Below are 16,990 nucleotides of genomic sequence, written 5' to 3'. Positions count from 1 at the left end.
TATCAAGGATTATATTGTTAGATGAAAAACAATGTGAATTCGAGGTCTCAGCTAAAACTTCAGGTGGAATGATTCAGTAGAAGGTTGGAATTACATGTTTCTTATTCAAGGAAGAGGTCAGAGAATTACATATTTGGAAATCACTCAAAAATTGAACCCTGAAGCCACGGGGATAAACAAAAGCACCAGAGGTGACAGTAGGAACCACAGAAAAGGTTCAGGATAGTTTTAGGGAAAGATCTGAGCTGTTAGGATCTGTGCAGGAGAGCCTAACAGTGTTTTTTCTTATGTTAATGTGGTGTGTGTAATGTTGTGAAACAAAGCAAAAACCTCTTTGGAAGAAGAGTGGGTTATCTTTAAATTTATAAAATGAAATATTAAGCAAAAGATTCAGGTAGGGACAGAGAAGAGACCTGCTGGGAGAAGAAAAGATCATGAAGACAACACACAGGCTCTGCAGCTTTTCATTAGCAAGGAAAGCCAAGAGTTTTGCACGGGCCCCTGCTTATGCAAGAGGATGTTCTTGTTGTCCTTTGTAAAGGGCAAACGTTATTCAAAGTACAACTTCTCTAGCCATTTTCTGATTTTTTTTCTTCTCTGACATATTTTCAGAACCACTCATTTGTTCCACATTGAACTCTTACTAGATATCTGTTTAATTTCAGTTTCTATGAGAAACAAATCAATATCTTTAAGTGCTAGTAAAAGAAAATCCCTCAGAGTTTCCTCTCATAAAAACTGATTCTCACTGACTCATACATTCTCCAGAAACTCAAGATCTAATTTAAATGCCAAGTAAATTATTGGTACAGAGTGAAAACAAACAACTAGCCATCTTCCTCATCTCCTGAAGAAAGAATATACTGTCAAACTATTCATATAATTAAAACTCAAAGTAAAATTCACTCCAAGTTGAAATGAAACACACGTCCAGCAAAAGGAATGGCATATCAGGGTGTAAATCTAAACCAAACAGTAGATGCCATAAAACAGAGCAAAAATAAAGCAAGAGTTGGACAATTTCACTGAAGGGCCTGCTGGAAGTACTGGGCAGAAGTCAACTGGGAAAAGATCAGGCTGACAGGTTCATTTCCTGGGTTTGTACCACTCCTGCTTATTACGCCTGACTTTGCAAAAGAAGACCCCCCACCGCAAGGGAATAAGAATAAGGTCCATGAGCACAGGATACACAGACAACTATGCTAGAGATTTCAATACTGCATAAAATAAGACTATGGAAAAACAGTTAAAAATCATACCTTAAATTCCCCCTTCTTTCTTTTCCTCTGAATATACACCGAAAGAAATAAAGGATCCAAGGGAAAGAGAGGTAGAGGATGATAATGAAAACAACTGCACCTTTAAGTGTGCGATTCTTACAGGCAGAATAAACAAAGGCAGCCCTGAGATGGTGACAAACGGGCAAAAACACAGCCTTGTGCGAACGCAAGGGAAGATTATACCCGATGAGATTAAAAGTGCCACTGACTCTTCTAACTCAATAATAAGATGACAGCTGCTTAAGTGGAAGTGGTTCTTCAGTCCCAGCAGGTGTTAGCAGTTCAGATTGCCTGATGGATAAGACCAGGGAAAATTTTACAGGCAAGGGAGTGTCAGTAAGGGTTAGAAAACAAATACGTTCGAAGGCCTAAGCCTCCAGAAATAGTGACTCAAGAACATCAATTAAAGGAAATGTGATGATACTGAAAGTGCATAGGCTGGAGGATTTCTGGGAGAATAATGCCATCTGAAATGAAAGACTTGAAAGTACATGTGTGGGCAACATCCCGAGCAGAGAGAGAACTAGGCCTATTTTCTGGAGTTCTAAGCAAAATTTGTTCTAACTCCATGAGCTCATTCAGGATTTATGGCCTCTTCTAGCTAACATCAGACTACAATCAGGGCCATAACATTTTCTAAAAATGTGATGTAGGAGAGAATTTCATCTAGTATTTGGCTTTCTCTCCATTTTTCCTTTCCAAAGAGGATATCCAGGTCTGCATGTCAAATTTTGATGTATCTGCCAGAGTCAGGACGTGGAAACATTTCAAAGAACCCACATAGCCAAGTGGAGCAATTTGCAATTTAGGAGATAACTATGTACATATACAACCTTCCCCACTGGAAATGCCACTGGAAACGGGAGCAAAGGAAGGCAGTAAAGAAATACTATCAGTCAGTCAGTCAGTTCAATTGCTCAGTCGTGTTCAACTCTCCGCGACCCCACGGACTGCAACACGCCAGGCCTCCCTGTCCGTCACCAACTCCCAGAGTTTATTCAAACTCATGTCCATTGAGTCGGTGATGCCATCCAACCATCTCATCCTCTCTCGTCCCCTTCTCCTCCTGCCCTCAATCTTTCCCAGCATCACGGTCTCTTCCACTGAGTCAGTCCTTCGCATCAGGTGGCCACAGTATTGGAGTTTCAGCTTCAGCATCAGCCCTTCCAATGAACATTGAGGACTGATTTCCTTTAGGATGGACTGGTTTGATCTCTTTGCAGTCCAAGGGACTCTACTTATCCATGTCTAAGAAATACTACAGACAGGGATAATTAACCTGTTAAATAAAGAAGAACTGACTTGCAAATGCAAGTTTGAATCTCCAGAGATTAGGCATTCCTGAAGTATTGCCTGTATATATCATCAGAGAAAACTGTTAACTTTGTTTCTTTTTTCCTCCCAGTAGAATCATATTATACACAGTAAACAGCTTATGTCACTTACTGTGGATCTCTCTACATGCTATTAAACACTTCTTGTCAGCAATACTTTTCAGCTAGTGCTATGCTTTAGAATTACCCTATGAAGCTGATTTAAAACAAAGGTGCTCATGGTCAACCCTAGATCAGCCCTGCCTCTTACCCCATCAGTATCTTATTTGAATCTACAGAGGCCATTCCAGGCAAGTGTATCTTTGCAAAATTTCACATGTGAATGAGAGGTGATCCCGACAACAGTCAACACTTTTAGTGGCTGACTATGTTCTATTATGTGAGCATCCTCAAGAGTTTAGTTAACTTATTTTAGTTAACTCGGATTATCTAGCTCTTTCAAATGTACAGGGTAAACAGTAAAACCAAGATTTCTTTTAAAACAAATTTATGAAAGCTTTCGAAGGCAAAAATCAGTTGACCCTTTAGAATTGTTTTATTAAATCAGATCACTGATTTAATCACTGAGATCACTGGAATGCTATATTACATCAGACAAAATTAGCTGTATCACCTAAAATCATTTTAGGGCTCAGGTCTGAAGCAAGCATACAAACGGGGCCCCTGGTGATTCACGTCTGTGATAGAGTCAGTTTTCTAATAATCCTACTGCTTTCAAGCCATTTTCAATATTGAGAAAATAGACATAAGGTTCAAGAAACAATAATGTACAAAAGTTGTCATAATTAAAATTCCTGGTCCTTAATATCATTCCCATAAACATTTGCTTTCCAAAAAAAATAAAGATTATACTTCAAGAACCATTCATAGTAACTGAAGATAACGCAAAAATGGTAATTTAAGTGTAGGATATGATCAGCTTTAATGTTCATAATCTTGCGGTTGGGCGAGAAAGGTTCAGACAGTTGTAAAGCACACAGCAGCAGAGTCCATTTGGCAGCTTTTTGCTGAAAACCCACAGCAATGGCATATTATATTATCGCCTGCCAACTTCCCCCAAACCATAAAGCAATTCTACACTAAAATAAAGACCTCTGCTTGAACATTTTTAATCAGAAAGTTTAATAGAAAAGTTGTCATTAGCTCTCGCTAGCTTGGACCATGATGTACAATTCAGAAAGAATCCTTAATGTGTTTTATGAGGACTTTAAGCTACTGTTGCTAAATTAACCAAGAAGTAAGACACCTGAGTGAGCCTATAAACCGAGTGCAAATTTCAAGTGAAACAATCCTTACCACCGAATAAAGGAATTTCAGCCCCCAAAAGAATTAAACTTCTAGATGATATACCTTTTAAAAGGAAACTTTCTGGTATATGCCAGAACCAACTAAACAATCAATAAATAAGACTTTATCAGTCAGGCTATGCAAGATAAAACAGCACAAGCTTCATTAAGTCCTGTTTTTGTAATGTCATCTCCATAACATCCCCCTACTAATTTCCCAGAAAAGCAAACCCACAGTCCCCTTACTGCCTTTGCAGAATCTTGCAGCGGTCTCTGACACCCTGCCATGATTCCAGCAAGACAACCTCCAACATCCAGTCTGAGCTCTCACTGGCTGCCCTTCTCACCTAGTAACCATACCCACTAACCCTGACTGAAGGCTTACCCTGAGGGCTTCACTGGTGGCTCAGACAGTAAAGAATCCTTGCAATGCAGGAGACCTGGGTTTGATCAATGGGTTGGGAAGATCCCCCAGAGACTGGAATGGCAAACCACTCCAGTGTTCTTGCCTGGGAAATCCTATGGACAGAGAAGCCTGATGGGCTACACTCCAGTTCAGTTCAGTTCAGTTTCTCAGTTGTGTCCAACTCTTTGCGACCCCACGGACTGCAGCACACCAGGCCTCCCGGTCCATCACCAACTCCCGGAGTTTACTCAAACTCATGTCCATCGAGTTGGTGACGCCATCCAATCAACTCATCCTCTGTTGTCCCCTTCTCCTCCTGCCTTCAATCTTTCCCAGCGTCAGAGTCTTTTCAAGTAAGTCAGCTCTTCGCATCAGGTGGCCAAAGTACTGGAGTTTCAGCTTCAGCATCAGTCCTTCCAATGAATATTCAGGACTGATTTCCTTTAGGATGGACTGGTTGGATCTCCTTGCAGTCCAAGGGGCTCTCAAGAGTCTCCTCCAACACCACAGTTCAAAAGCATCAATTCTTCGGTGCTCAGCTTTCTTTATAGTCCAACTCTCACATCCATGGAGTTGCAAAGAGTAGGACACGACTGAGCAACTAATACTTTCACTCTCTACCTTGTGCATGGCTCACTTACTGTTCACAACGGCCCTATGAGTCTGGTCCTTCCTCCCTTAACAGATGAGGCTGGAGCAAAGACAGGCTGAGTGACCGCCCATGGCCATGCAGCCTGCAAGAGGTGAGGCTCACGTGTGTGCCCAGTATGCTCCTAAAATTTAGTGCTCATATGGTTGGCAGCTAGAACATTCTCCTCCCTCTGCAGATCCACACAGACCGTCTTCCCAGATCCAGATCAAACCTTTCCATCTCTCTCATGAGATTTTTTTTTTTCTGACTGAAATAGTTCACATTGGTCTTCTTCGAGTTGGCCACTGAAATTGTCCCCACTGCAATAGCTGAAATGGCTACTTCCGAACGACTGTCAAAATGCCAAGAACCCGCAGACACTGAAGGACGTTTTACACAGCAAACCTGATTCAACCCTGGGCTTTAAGAATTTGCCATTTTCCGGGGAGTGTGGAGGGGTGGCATTTTGACATTACAGCATTAAAACAGCTTTGTCAACCTGTCAGTTACTTTTTGGAGACCTCTAGATGCATCAAATTGAAGACATTTCTAACTCTCAGTTTCATAAAATATAATGAAATGGTTCCTACTCCTCTTCTTTTTTACCTGACAAAACTCTGGAAGTTTGGGGGTTGTCATGTTGGAGACGCAGGTATTTGGGTGACCAATGATAGAAGACATTCAAGAAATATGCTGAGACAGAGTATATAGCAACAGTTTCTCATTCATGATGAGGAGCAAGAGAATGAGATTTTATCCACTCATCACAGACCTCCAGCACACTGCATCTTATTTGCGCTATTTCAGCTCTCTCCAAGTAGCTTTCACTAAGAACCTAGAATAGCCTCCGAGGGTGCCTGCTGAAAGGTACCCAATGGTCATGTCAAAGACAGAGACTAAATTATTCATGCTGGAGAAAACCCTTGGTGAAGAGAGAAGGAAGGGCATGTGTAGTCAACTAATTGGAAGCAGAAAGGTGACAGAGGAATCGCATGGGGACAGACACTCACACACACACCCTCCTACTCAATATTTATTGTGTCGAGGCCATAAAACATGGGTGAATGAGCACTGTACCCTGCCAAACCTTGGGTCTTTACAGTCAGACTATGTAGCTGACCCATAAACACGATCAACATTAGACCGTGCCCGCAGTTTTTGAAGTACCCCAATATCACCTTAACGTGCTTTGTTTAAGAAAGCTCACATTTGGAAATATTCGAATCTAACAGTACAATTCTGCAGTGCTCTACATTCAACAGAAAAGCCCAAGAAAACGAAAAGCAATGCATCATTAGATGAATTTTTGTCTAAGTTCAACGCTTCTATCTCATTTGTATAGTGCAGTTTGATAGATAGGGACCTGCCATCATTCACTAAGGAAAAACACCTTCATTTACTGGTCATCCATGTGAGGGAAAGCAAGTGGATGAAGATGACAGTCAAATTTCTTGGCCGAGTGGGCTGCTGTCAGAGTCAATTCTTCTGAGTGTCTATAAAACGGCTTTTAGACAGCATCACAGTTCAGTGGTCAAATGTAGATTTTCTCATACCCTAACCCATTCCAATTCTGTGGCTCTTTATTAAAAAAAACAAAAGCAATGTTCTAGGGGAAGCTATGATTTTGTTTAAAATATAAAAATTATACTTATCTTCATTAAAGTATTTTCTCAAACACCTACCTTTATTCATATTCAATAATTCAATGCCAACATATAAACACATCAAGCATGTTGGATAGGCTTATATGTATATATATACAGGCATATGCACATAAAATTCCATGACAACTGTGATGGCATCCTTTCAAAATTAAGAAATATGTTTATTTACATGTTACACAATTAGTCACACAGACATAAAGCCAAAAGTAAAAATTACTCAAATGTAATTTTGGGTTTTACCTGTCAAAAGAGTTTGTTTTAGTGCTCATAAACAGTCTGCCTTTTGTACATTTCTTCAGAAATTTGAAAAGCAAGGGAGAAAGTCCTTTTCCTATGTTGTAACATTTGTATTCTTGTCTCCTAGAATCCTGCCAGGCTGTGATTTCCTTGAATTTGTAACATATCACATCCCCAGGGCTAGCTCAATATAGGATTTAAAAAATTTGCTGATTTATGAACAAGCGGTTTTTCTTAAAATAAAAAAACACAATTATTCCCTTATTATCCAAACAAGTACAATTTAAGACAAAAGAGTAAACGGTCTACTATTCAATATATTGCCTTAGAAAAGGCGCAAACAAAACACTTTATTTTAGTATCCACTCATGTATTAGGCAAGCAGTTTCTGAGTCCTTACCATACCTGCTGGCTTTTAAATTTTTTTTAATTATATTTTTATTGGACTATAATTGCTTTATAATTAGGTGTTAGTTTCTGTCATACAACATGAATCAGCTATATGTCTACATACAAACCCTCCCTTTTGAGGCTCCCTCGCACACACCTCCCCCCATCCCACCCTCCAGGTCATCACAGAGCACTGGGTGGGCTCCCTGTGTTACACGGCAGCTCCCCACTGGCTGCCTGTTTTACACACGATCATCATGTATACATGGCAAGGCTGCTCTCCCAGCTTGTCCCACCCTCTCCTTCCCCTGCTGTGTCCACAAGCCCATTATCCACGTCTGTGTCTCTATTCCTGCCCTGTAGCATTCAAAAATTTTTACAGCACAAACAATGAAAACAAAATATAATATATATATATAATATATAAATATAAAAAATTTTAAATACAAAATTATTTCATATTTTAAAATATTTTAAATATATAACATAGAAATATAAAAATATAAATATAAATATATTAAATATATAAATATAAAATATTTTTTAAAAGTGTCTTAAATGAACAAAGTTTTATAGATCTTCACTAAATCTTCATTTTCAACCACATTTAATCTTATGATAAGGTGCCCTGAGACCCAGAATTTCAGACAACCCACAAAAAGGCCAAAGTTTCATTCATGGAAAAGCCTTGGTTACCCCACAAGTATACCTTTCACTTTGGGAATTAGGATACATTATGTACAACTATCCTTCCAACATATAATCTGTATATCCAAGCCCTTTTCCTTCTGCAAATGTTTACATCTTCATGTGTATTGGGTTTTATTTTGTAAGACAGTTTGCAGTTTACCTTTTTTGCAGAACTGCCCAGAGTGTTCCCAGGAAGGAATTACGGAATACTTGTTTCTCGTGTGAGGAAGACAGTGATGCGCTTCTGCTGTATTTCAGCTCCTTCTATCCACCTGATAACTTCTCCCCTTTATTCCCTGTGTATCACCCCACACCTACTCTGTTATGATTTAAATGGCATACAGGTAAGCAGCACACACACAGTAGTAAAAAGCTTGGGCATGTTCCTTAACCTCTCTGACCTTTTGCTTCTCTTTCTGTAAAATAGCTTAAATATGCTTAGTTTTCAGTATCTTAGTGTCTGGCAAGTCCTCAGTAAATGATGGCTGGTGGTGGGTTGACTCTAGGAACAAGAATTCCTTTAATAAGACCACTATTGTCCTAGGACCTGATTAAACCACAGACACAGATGCTCCTATCTCCGTTTCTCTATAAAAACAGGACAGCTGACAGTGTTGTCCTGAGAATTAATGAGATTACACATGCAAATATATACATAATTGTTTGGTACTTCTCTTTGGTTTTCAGCTTTCCAGTTCTATTTTGCCTACACCTAAACTTCTGTGGTTGCTGAATTATATAAACAATGGCAACCCTAAATCCCCTGGGGGTGGTAAATTAAAGGATTAACACTGAAGATAATCATGTTTTGAACAGGTGACAAAATGTTTAGTCTTCATGCAGTCCTCCCAGCAATAAAGCAGAAATACTGAAGATATTGTGTTGGCCAAAAAGTTCATTTGGGTTTTTCGTTAACACCTGATGGAAAAACCTGAATGAACTTTTTGGCCAACCCGGTAGTTATAATTCTTATAAGATCCTTTAAGTTGCCTAAGAAAAACAGACAGACGTTTAATACACTGGTTCTAATACAGCCCTTTATGTGTTTCCTGTGAATATTTTTCTTGACTGAGTATACTGACTTGTACTTTCAACTTTAAGTTACGTGAAAGTAAACACATTTTTATTAGGAGAGCAATAACACATTCCAGGATATATATTTATAGGTCTTCGAGTCACCAGCTCTGACATCATTTACCACTGCCTCCAGAAACAAACCAGGAACCTATTAATGTGAGACCCGTTATACTGCTCTAAAACATGACTACCATATTTACACAGGTGTGTAGCGTGGCATTCTCTTCAAAAACAGGAGCAATCAAGCCTGCCCCGAACTCGGACAAAGAAAATGTAAAATTAGTAAATAAAAACTTCAGGTACAGTTTCTTTTTATTAGCAAACATTATTTTCTCCTAGGCTGTCAAATATGTGGATATGATTGAGGAAAGCTTTATTGTTAGTACTTTAATTATGAATTTATATCCTAAACCACTTTTAGTGTTACTCAAAGCATGACAATTAGAAACTTAACAATTACTTTCGTCCCTTTTAAAGTTCAGGATCGGGAAGCACCAACTTTCTAACTTTTTTCCTAATAATATTCAATGATTACACAAAGGAATGTCAGTCAGGCAACGCTTAGCTTTCCAAGGTCTGACTTATTTCTAGGAATTAACTGTGGAGCAAGTTTTGTTTAGAGAATGTTGATACAGGCTGTATTTTCTGTTGTGATTGCCACCACAATGTGTGAAAAAAACCCGATGCACACTGTTCTGGCTTTGAAGACCTGTAATATATTTTTCTGTGAAGAATGCCTCATGAAAGTTCATCCTCCAATGGCCCCAAGGCTACTATACACATTTTGTGATTCACATGATCGCCATTTCAGACGGCTCACTTGAAGGTTAGTTTCAAGGCACCATAAACTTTCATTAGCATCACTTTCTCTTCAAAATCAACTTCTCAAATCAGAAAAGTAAGGGAAGGGGGGGTGGAAATCCATGAATAATTTGCCTATCACACATCTTCCCCAAACAGTTGAAAGTCTGTCATAAAGGATGCTTAAATTAAAACTACCCAGATGAAAACAGATGGTGCTTTGTCATATTTCCCATCTGATTGAAAGGCTCAGCTGGGGAAGAAGCTGTCATTTAAGTGTCCTCTTACTCGACAGACAATGGAGTCTGTCCTCCTTCCTCCCTCCCTCATTCTCTTCCTTTCTCCTCGTATTCTCTACTTCTTCCATCTCTTCCTACCCATCCACCTGTCAGGTAAAATCTCACATCCCCCAATGCTGAGTCTAAGAGCAGTCGATTTATAGCATGAACCAGCAGGTAAATACAGGGTCCGTTGAGTGGAGCAGAATGAAGCATCCAGCCACAGACAGAAAGCCAATTGTCTATAAATGGGCCACATGGTATTGGCAGCCATCGACATCTGCATGCAACCCCTTAACTACCGTGACTCATGAGTCTCTCCAGATATAGTGTGTGATCTTGTCTCTCAGTGGCTCACTAGCAGAGTTTCTGCATTAGGCATTATAAATGCGCTTCAGAAACTGACAGTAGAAGATTAACGCGCTTATAACCATCAAAGAGCAGCTTTCACTGATTTCAAATAGCTGGCTTTCCTTCCACGACCCACCCCTCTGCACCATCCAACTGATACTTACTCACGAAGGCTTCCTCATCCACTGGCAAACGCACTGACATGCAGAAGTACGTATCAGACTGTGAACGAAAGAAAGACACAAAATTCAGATTAAACTGCTGCTAATAAAGAAGAAATAACTTGTAAAAGCATGGGCTCTATGACTGAAAAAGGATTACTGGTCCAGTGAGGTGAAGTTATCTGCCAAATGGTGGGTGCCGGAGGAATGCAAGGGCTAAGTCTAGAACTTAGGTACTCTAAACATTTTTCTATGACTCTCTTCTAAACGATGCTAAATCCCATTCATAAAATTCTATTTACAAAATCCCATATATAACCCTATTTATAAAACAATGCTAAATCCTACTTATTAAAATAAATTCATGAGTAATATTTCTAGTACCGTCACAGTTAAAAGGCAACATTTTAAACACTTCTACAGACAGAGTAAAATATTTCAATGCATTTGATTTTAAAATGTAGGAGTTAGTTTTGACCATCTTTGCTATATGCATAATTAAATATTTTATTTCCACAATTACTTTATTAAATTATTAATTTAACAGAATTAAAATATTATTTTCAAAGACACAATGAATAAAGGGTGGTTTTAATACATATATTTGGTTGTTCTCCCTTTCAAATTTTTATGGAGAGCATTGAAGAAAAATCAACATTAATTCAAATTATTATTTCTTTTCCAGTTATCAGTCTATCTAAGTTGCTATTTTCCACTATTAAATATACTGACAACAAGATTTTATTGATAAAAACTGCAAATTAAGGATAATGGGGATCTGTTGATCTATGCATTACACTTTCTTAATGAAAATCCATATGCAGTGCAGTATATGCTGTGACTGGTAATATACCCAATACAAACAGAGACTGAATCCATTTAACAATTCATACTCTATGGATTATTACTGCACAGTGTTGGAATCAACAGACTCCACAAACATGGACAGAGATCATCTGAGTTTCTTTAAACCTACTGGTCAGCACCACAATTGTGAAATTTGAACCTCTTTTTTCACTTCTGTGTTGCAAGGAGATTCAAATACACATCAAAGAAATATCTTAAAATTAGAAAAATAACAGAAATATGATTCAGTCTTTATCATTACTTTTGTATACACTATTTCTTCTATTGGAACAAACTGCTTCATTTCTTAACAGACTTTATAATTAATTAGGTTTACTTTTGTATACACTATTTCTTCTATTTGAACAAACTGCTTCATTTCTTAACAGACTTTATAATTAATTAGGTTCACTTTTATTTTGGTTAGAAGGAAACAGGCTGGGAGATGTTGAAGGATGCACAGCAAGAAGGTTAAGTCACATAAATGCTGGAGATGTAGCCTCGGTAGCCAAAACTTAAGAAATATACTAGCAAAATATTAATAATGCTTAAAGGTCTTACAATCACATACAAGATTACTCGTGAATATTATCCTATCTCTGAATTACTAATGTTACAAAACAGACCTGTTCTGTTCTAACAGAAATAGTAATAAATTCAAGATTCCCTTCTATTTGATCATCCTGAGCTATGAGTATTTCAGGACTGAAAGGTATTAGTGGCTACCATCGCTGCTGTTGTGGGCTTTCCTGGTGGCTCAGACAGTAAAGAATCTGTCCGCAATGTGGGAGACCTGGGTTCGATCCCTGGGTTGGGAAGATCCCCTGGAGAAAGGAATGGCAACCCACTCCAGTATTCTTGCCTGGAGAATTCCATGCACAGAGGAGCCTGGTGGACTACAGTCCACGGGATTGCAAAGAGGAGGACGCGACTGAGCAACTAACACACACACACAGCTACTGCTGCTACTAACACTACTTCCAGCCAACAGTTACTGAATTCTGATGATGTGTCAGGCATGGTTCTCAATGTTTTATATGTATTACAATATTTAATAACAAAAACAATCCAATATGATATGTATGTGTGTGCATGCGTGCTCAGCTCTTTCTGACTCTGTGTGACCCCATGGACTACAGCCCGCCAGAGCTCTTCTGTCCATGGGATTTTTCCAGGCAAGAATACTGAAGTGGGTTGCAATTTCCTCCTCCAGGGGATCTTCCCGACCCAGGGATCAAACCCAGGTCCGCTGCATTGGCAGGTGTATTCTTCACCACAAGTGTCACCTGGGAAGCCCTAATACGATACAGAGATCCTCCTTTAAAGATAGCAGGAGTAGTAACTAGCATCTGCTGAGAGCTTACTATGAGCAAGCACTGCTCGAAGCACTTCACATGTACAGTATAACTCCTTCGATCCTTAACACATATTCCCACGATACAAGTACTACTATCACCCTCATTTCACAGATGAGGCAAACCAAGGTCTAGGTAACTTTACCAATCATTCTAGCCAAAACCTGGCAGTATGCAGATCGTCTCCTGAACCCCTCTTACTGCAGTTACTTTAGGAGGCTGGCGATTGTAAATCTTTCCTCTGCCTCTCTGCACTGTAAATCTTCCACCCAGAACTGTCTTCTCACATCAAGGAGATAATTCTGCCCTAGTTCTCGGCCAGTGGCTGCCTTGCTCTAATTATTTACATCACTGCCTCCTGTCAGAAAGATCGGACCAGTTTGCTTTTCCTCTGGAGAAGTGCCAATCAACAAATCCAGATGGCCTAGTCCCCTGGACTAACCACCTCACCCCCCTCAGTGCCTTTCCCAGCCTTTAAAACAAGGCCTCCTGCTTTTCATTTCAGCGAAGTTGAACTCAACTCACGCTGGACCTCCGTCCTTATTTGCAATAGTTTTTTACTGAAAAAAAAAACCAAACAAACTATCCTTCCCACTTTAACCAGTGACCATGTGCATTAACGAGTGAAGAAGCTGGGATCTGAACACAAGCAGAGTGTCTTACACACCACAGGTCACTCAAAGCGATACGAACAATCAATGACTTAGAAGCCAATACCAATCAAGAGTAAATTTAAAGTTGCTAAGTAAACACTTATAACAAGAAAGGAACCAAAGGTTGCAATGAAAAGCAAACCAAAGAGAAGTTCTTTTAAATTTGTACTTCTAATATGGGGGTTTTATTTTACCTTTGATTTTATTATAAGCCACTCTCAAGTTGTTTTTGGAATAGACAAGTTATGGGCGTAGATAGGTATGTCAAATTCAGCAAGTTGGTTCTTTCGATTAAAAACAAAAAACTAAAAAACTAACTAATTATATGTAACTAATAATGGTTCAGTCAGTTCAGTTCAGTACAGTCACTCAGTCATGTCCAACTCTTTGCGACCCCATGGACTGCAGCACACCAGGTCTCCCTGTCCATCACCAACTCCCAGAGCTTGCTGAAACTCATGTCCGTTGGGTCGGTGATGTCATCCAACCATCTCATCCTCTGTCATCCCCTTCTCCTTCTGCCTTCAATCTTTCCCAGCATCAGGGTGTTTCCAAATGAGTCAGCTCTTCGCATCAAGTGATTAAAGTATTGGAGTTTCAGCTTCAGCATCAGTCCTTCCAATGAATATTCAGGACTGATTTCCTTCAGGATGGACTGATACAGAATAAACAAAACTACTATTTATACTCAGAATGGATGAGAACCACATGTAATTGTTGCTCGTATCATCCTTATCATCAGTTCAGTTCAGTCGCTCAGTCATGTCCAACTCTTTGTGACCCCGTGAACTGCAGCACGCCAGGCCTCCCTGTCCGTCACCAATTCCTTGAGTCCACCCAAACCCATGTCCATTGAGTCGATGATGCCATCCAGCCATCTCATCCTCTGTCATCCCCTTCTCTTCTTGCCCTCAATCTTTCCCAGCATCTGGGTCTTTTCCAATGAGCCAGCTCTTCCCATCAAGTGGCCAAAGTATTGGAGTTTCAGCTTCAACATCAGTCCTTCCAATGAACACCCAGGACTGATCTCCTTTAGGATGGAATGGTTGGATCTCCTTGCAGTCCAAGGGACTCTCAAGAGTCTTCTTCAACACCACACTTCAAAAGCATCAGTTCTTCAGTGCTCAGCTTTCTTTATAGTTCAACTCTCACATCCATACATGACCACTGGAAAAACCATAGCCTTGACTAGACGGACCTTTGTTGGCAAAGTAATGTCTCTGCTTGTTAATATGCTATCTAGGTTGGTCATAACTTTCCTTCTAAGGAGCAAGTATCTTTTAATTTCATGGCTGCAGTCACCATCTGCAGTGATCACATGGACCACAGCCTTGTCTAACTCAATGAACCTAAGCCATGCCTTGTGGGGCCACCCAAGATGGAGGGGTCATGGTGGAGAGGTCTGACAGAATGTGGTCCACTGGAGAAGGGAATGGCAAACCACTTCACTATTCTTGCCTTGAGAACCCCATGAACACTATGAAAAGGCAAAAAGATAGGACACTGAAAGATGAACTCCCCAGGTCAGTAGGTGCCCAATATGCTACTGCAATCAGTGAAGAAATAACTACAGAAAGAATGAAGGGATGGAGCCAAAGCAAAAACAACACCCAGTTGTGGATGGGACGGGTGATAGAAGCAAGATTCGATGCTGTAAAGAGCAATATTGCATAGGAACCTGGAGTGTTAGGTCCATGAATCAGGGCAAATTGGAAGTGGTCAAACAGGAGACAGCAAGAGTGAACATCGACATTCTAGGAATCAGCGAACTAAGATGGACTGGAATGGGTGAATTTAATGCAGATGACCATTATATCTACTACTGTGGGCTGGAATCCCTTAGAAGAAATGGAGTAGCCATCATAGTCAACAAAAGAGTCCAAAATGCAGTACTTGGATGTAATCTCAAAAATGACAGAATGATCTCTGTTCGTTTCCAAGGCAAAGCATTCAATATCACGGCAATTCAAGTCTATGCCCAGACCAGTAAGGCCAAAGAAGCTGAAGTTGAACAGTTCTATGAAGACCTACAAGACCTTCTAGAACTAACATCCCCCCACCCAAAAAAAAGATGTCCTTATCATCAGCTGCATAATTTTAAATGACAGAATAGCTCGAGAATGTCTTTCTTATATAGATTTTTATTTCTTGCTTATAAGTTCCCTAATAATAAGAATGTGTTCAGATTTCAAATGTTTCTTTTCTATTGTGCTAAAGCCAGGTTTTTTAAAAAAAAAGAGAGAAAAGATGACAAAGGTCCTCCACAGAATAAACAGTATCCTACAATATTATTTTTGGAGAGTCTATATTAGACACTGCGTCAATGGTCTACCATGCACCATCATACGCCCCATTTTCAAGATAAAGAATAATTCTGTTAGAAAAAAGGTAAAACTCTTCTTTTTTAAAAAATGAGCACATTAAAAATTACAGTGTGTATCAGATCAATAATTAGCCTTCAGCTGAAAGCTCTGAAGATCACAGCTCAGTAGAACAAAGAATAACAGAAAAGTAATTATTCTTTTTTCTGCAACTATAAAAAGTATCAGTGATTTTGTTCTGAAGTATTCTGGTGCCACAGTTTGGTTTCTAGAATTAAGTTGAAAGCTCAAGTTCTTTGAAGAAATGTTCCTAAGGGTCACTTACATGGTTCAATGGGAGAAGCCAGATCTTCAAGGTCTGTCTCCCTTGGGGCGGCTGAGTAAAAGTAAGCACGCTTTTGTGTTACTTTATTTTGTTCTCACAATTATGCTGTGAGGAGGTCTAACAGGCACTGCATCTTTTTTTTATAGAAATGAAGACTTTCACAGAAAGGTTATTGATACACCTAAAGCCAAGTAGTTAAGGTCAGAATTAGGATTAAAAATCTTCAAATGTATGCCTTCTAAATGATTAGAAATAACTATGCATCTTTCTTGTGACTTGCTTGCCATGAAGTTTTAAGTTAAATTGTGATTCTGGGGAGTCTTTCAACCTTCCTATCTCCATTTTTCTAACTATGAGGCTAAGTCCTGTATTTTAAATAAAATCCAAGACTGTTCTTAAATAACTGAATAACTTTTTTATAAGATACATAATTTGTTTAAGAATGGATTAGACAATGGCCTTTGCCAAACTATTATAAATTTATTACAGCATGGGATGAGAAAGATTATTTTGGTGATTATAAAATACTGTTTCATCAATATAGGTTAATTTCTATAGCAGGTCACCAAGAATGGATAGTACTTTAAATTCCAGGCTGTAAGCAGTGAGCGGTCAGTTTAAGAATTTAAGACTATACTAACACGTAATCACATAGTTAACTACAACCAACTCTCTGATGAGAAACTTTTTTTTTTTAAAGCAAACCCTCGTGAGGCAACAATATTAAAAAAACTGGATTGGTACATCTCTCAAAGTAATAAAATTATTATATCAGTGATACAAGCAACCCATTGTGATATTTTTCAGGATGAACACCAAAAACGCTATTTAACAGTATTCTGATTAGGTAAATACGACCCCACAACCTCTATCCTCTATCATTCAACATTACAAAAAATTCAGC

The 16,990-nt window shown here is 39.1% G+C and overlaps 1 protein-coding gene across 36 annotated transcripts in view; it reads right to left on the bottom strand.

Moving 5' to 3' along the window:
* PAM (peptidylglycine alpha-amidating monooxygenase) overlaps positions 1 to 16,990 on the bottom strand; it is a 174,168-nt gene that overhangs the window by 120,943 nt on the left and 36,235 nt on the right. For 33 of the 36 annotated variants that reach the window (XM_081503669.1, XM_081503664.1, XM_081503668.1 and 30 more), the window contains exon 3: positions 10,590 to 10,647. The exons of 1 other annotated variant lie outside the window; for it this stretch is intronic. In XM_081503669.1, coding sequence (XP_081359795.1) covers positions 10,590 to 10,647 — 58 coding nt within the window. Of the gene's footprint in view, positions 1 to 10,589; positions 10,708 to 16,990 lie in introns of all 36 variants that reach the window. 2 more of the 36 variants (XM_081503674.1, XM_081503675.1) reach the window with 2 other exon arrangements.

This window comes from Giraffa tippelskirchi, chromosome 6, assembly GCF_054371585.1.
Source record: "Giraffa tippelskirchi isolate mGirTip1 chromosome 6, T2T-mGirTip1v1.2.pri, whole genome shotgun sequence".
NCBI classification, from domain to species: Eukaryota; Metazoa; Chordata; class Mammalia; order Artiodactyla; family Giraffidae; genus Giraffa; species Giraffa tippelskirchi.
The sequence above is the reverse complement of the archived record's forward strand: the minus strand, read 5'-3'. Positions and strand labels throughout refer to the sequence as shown.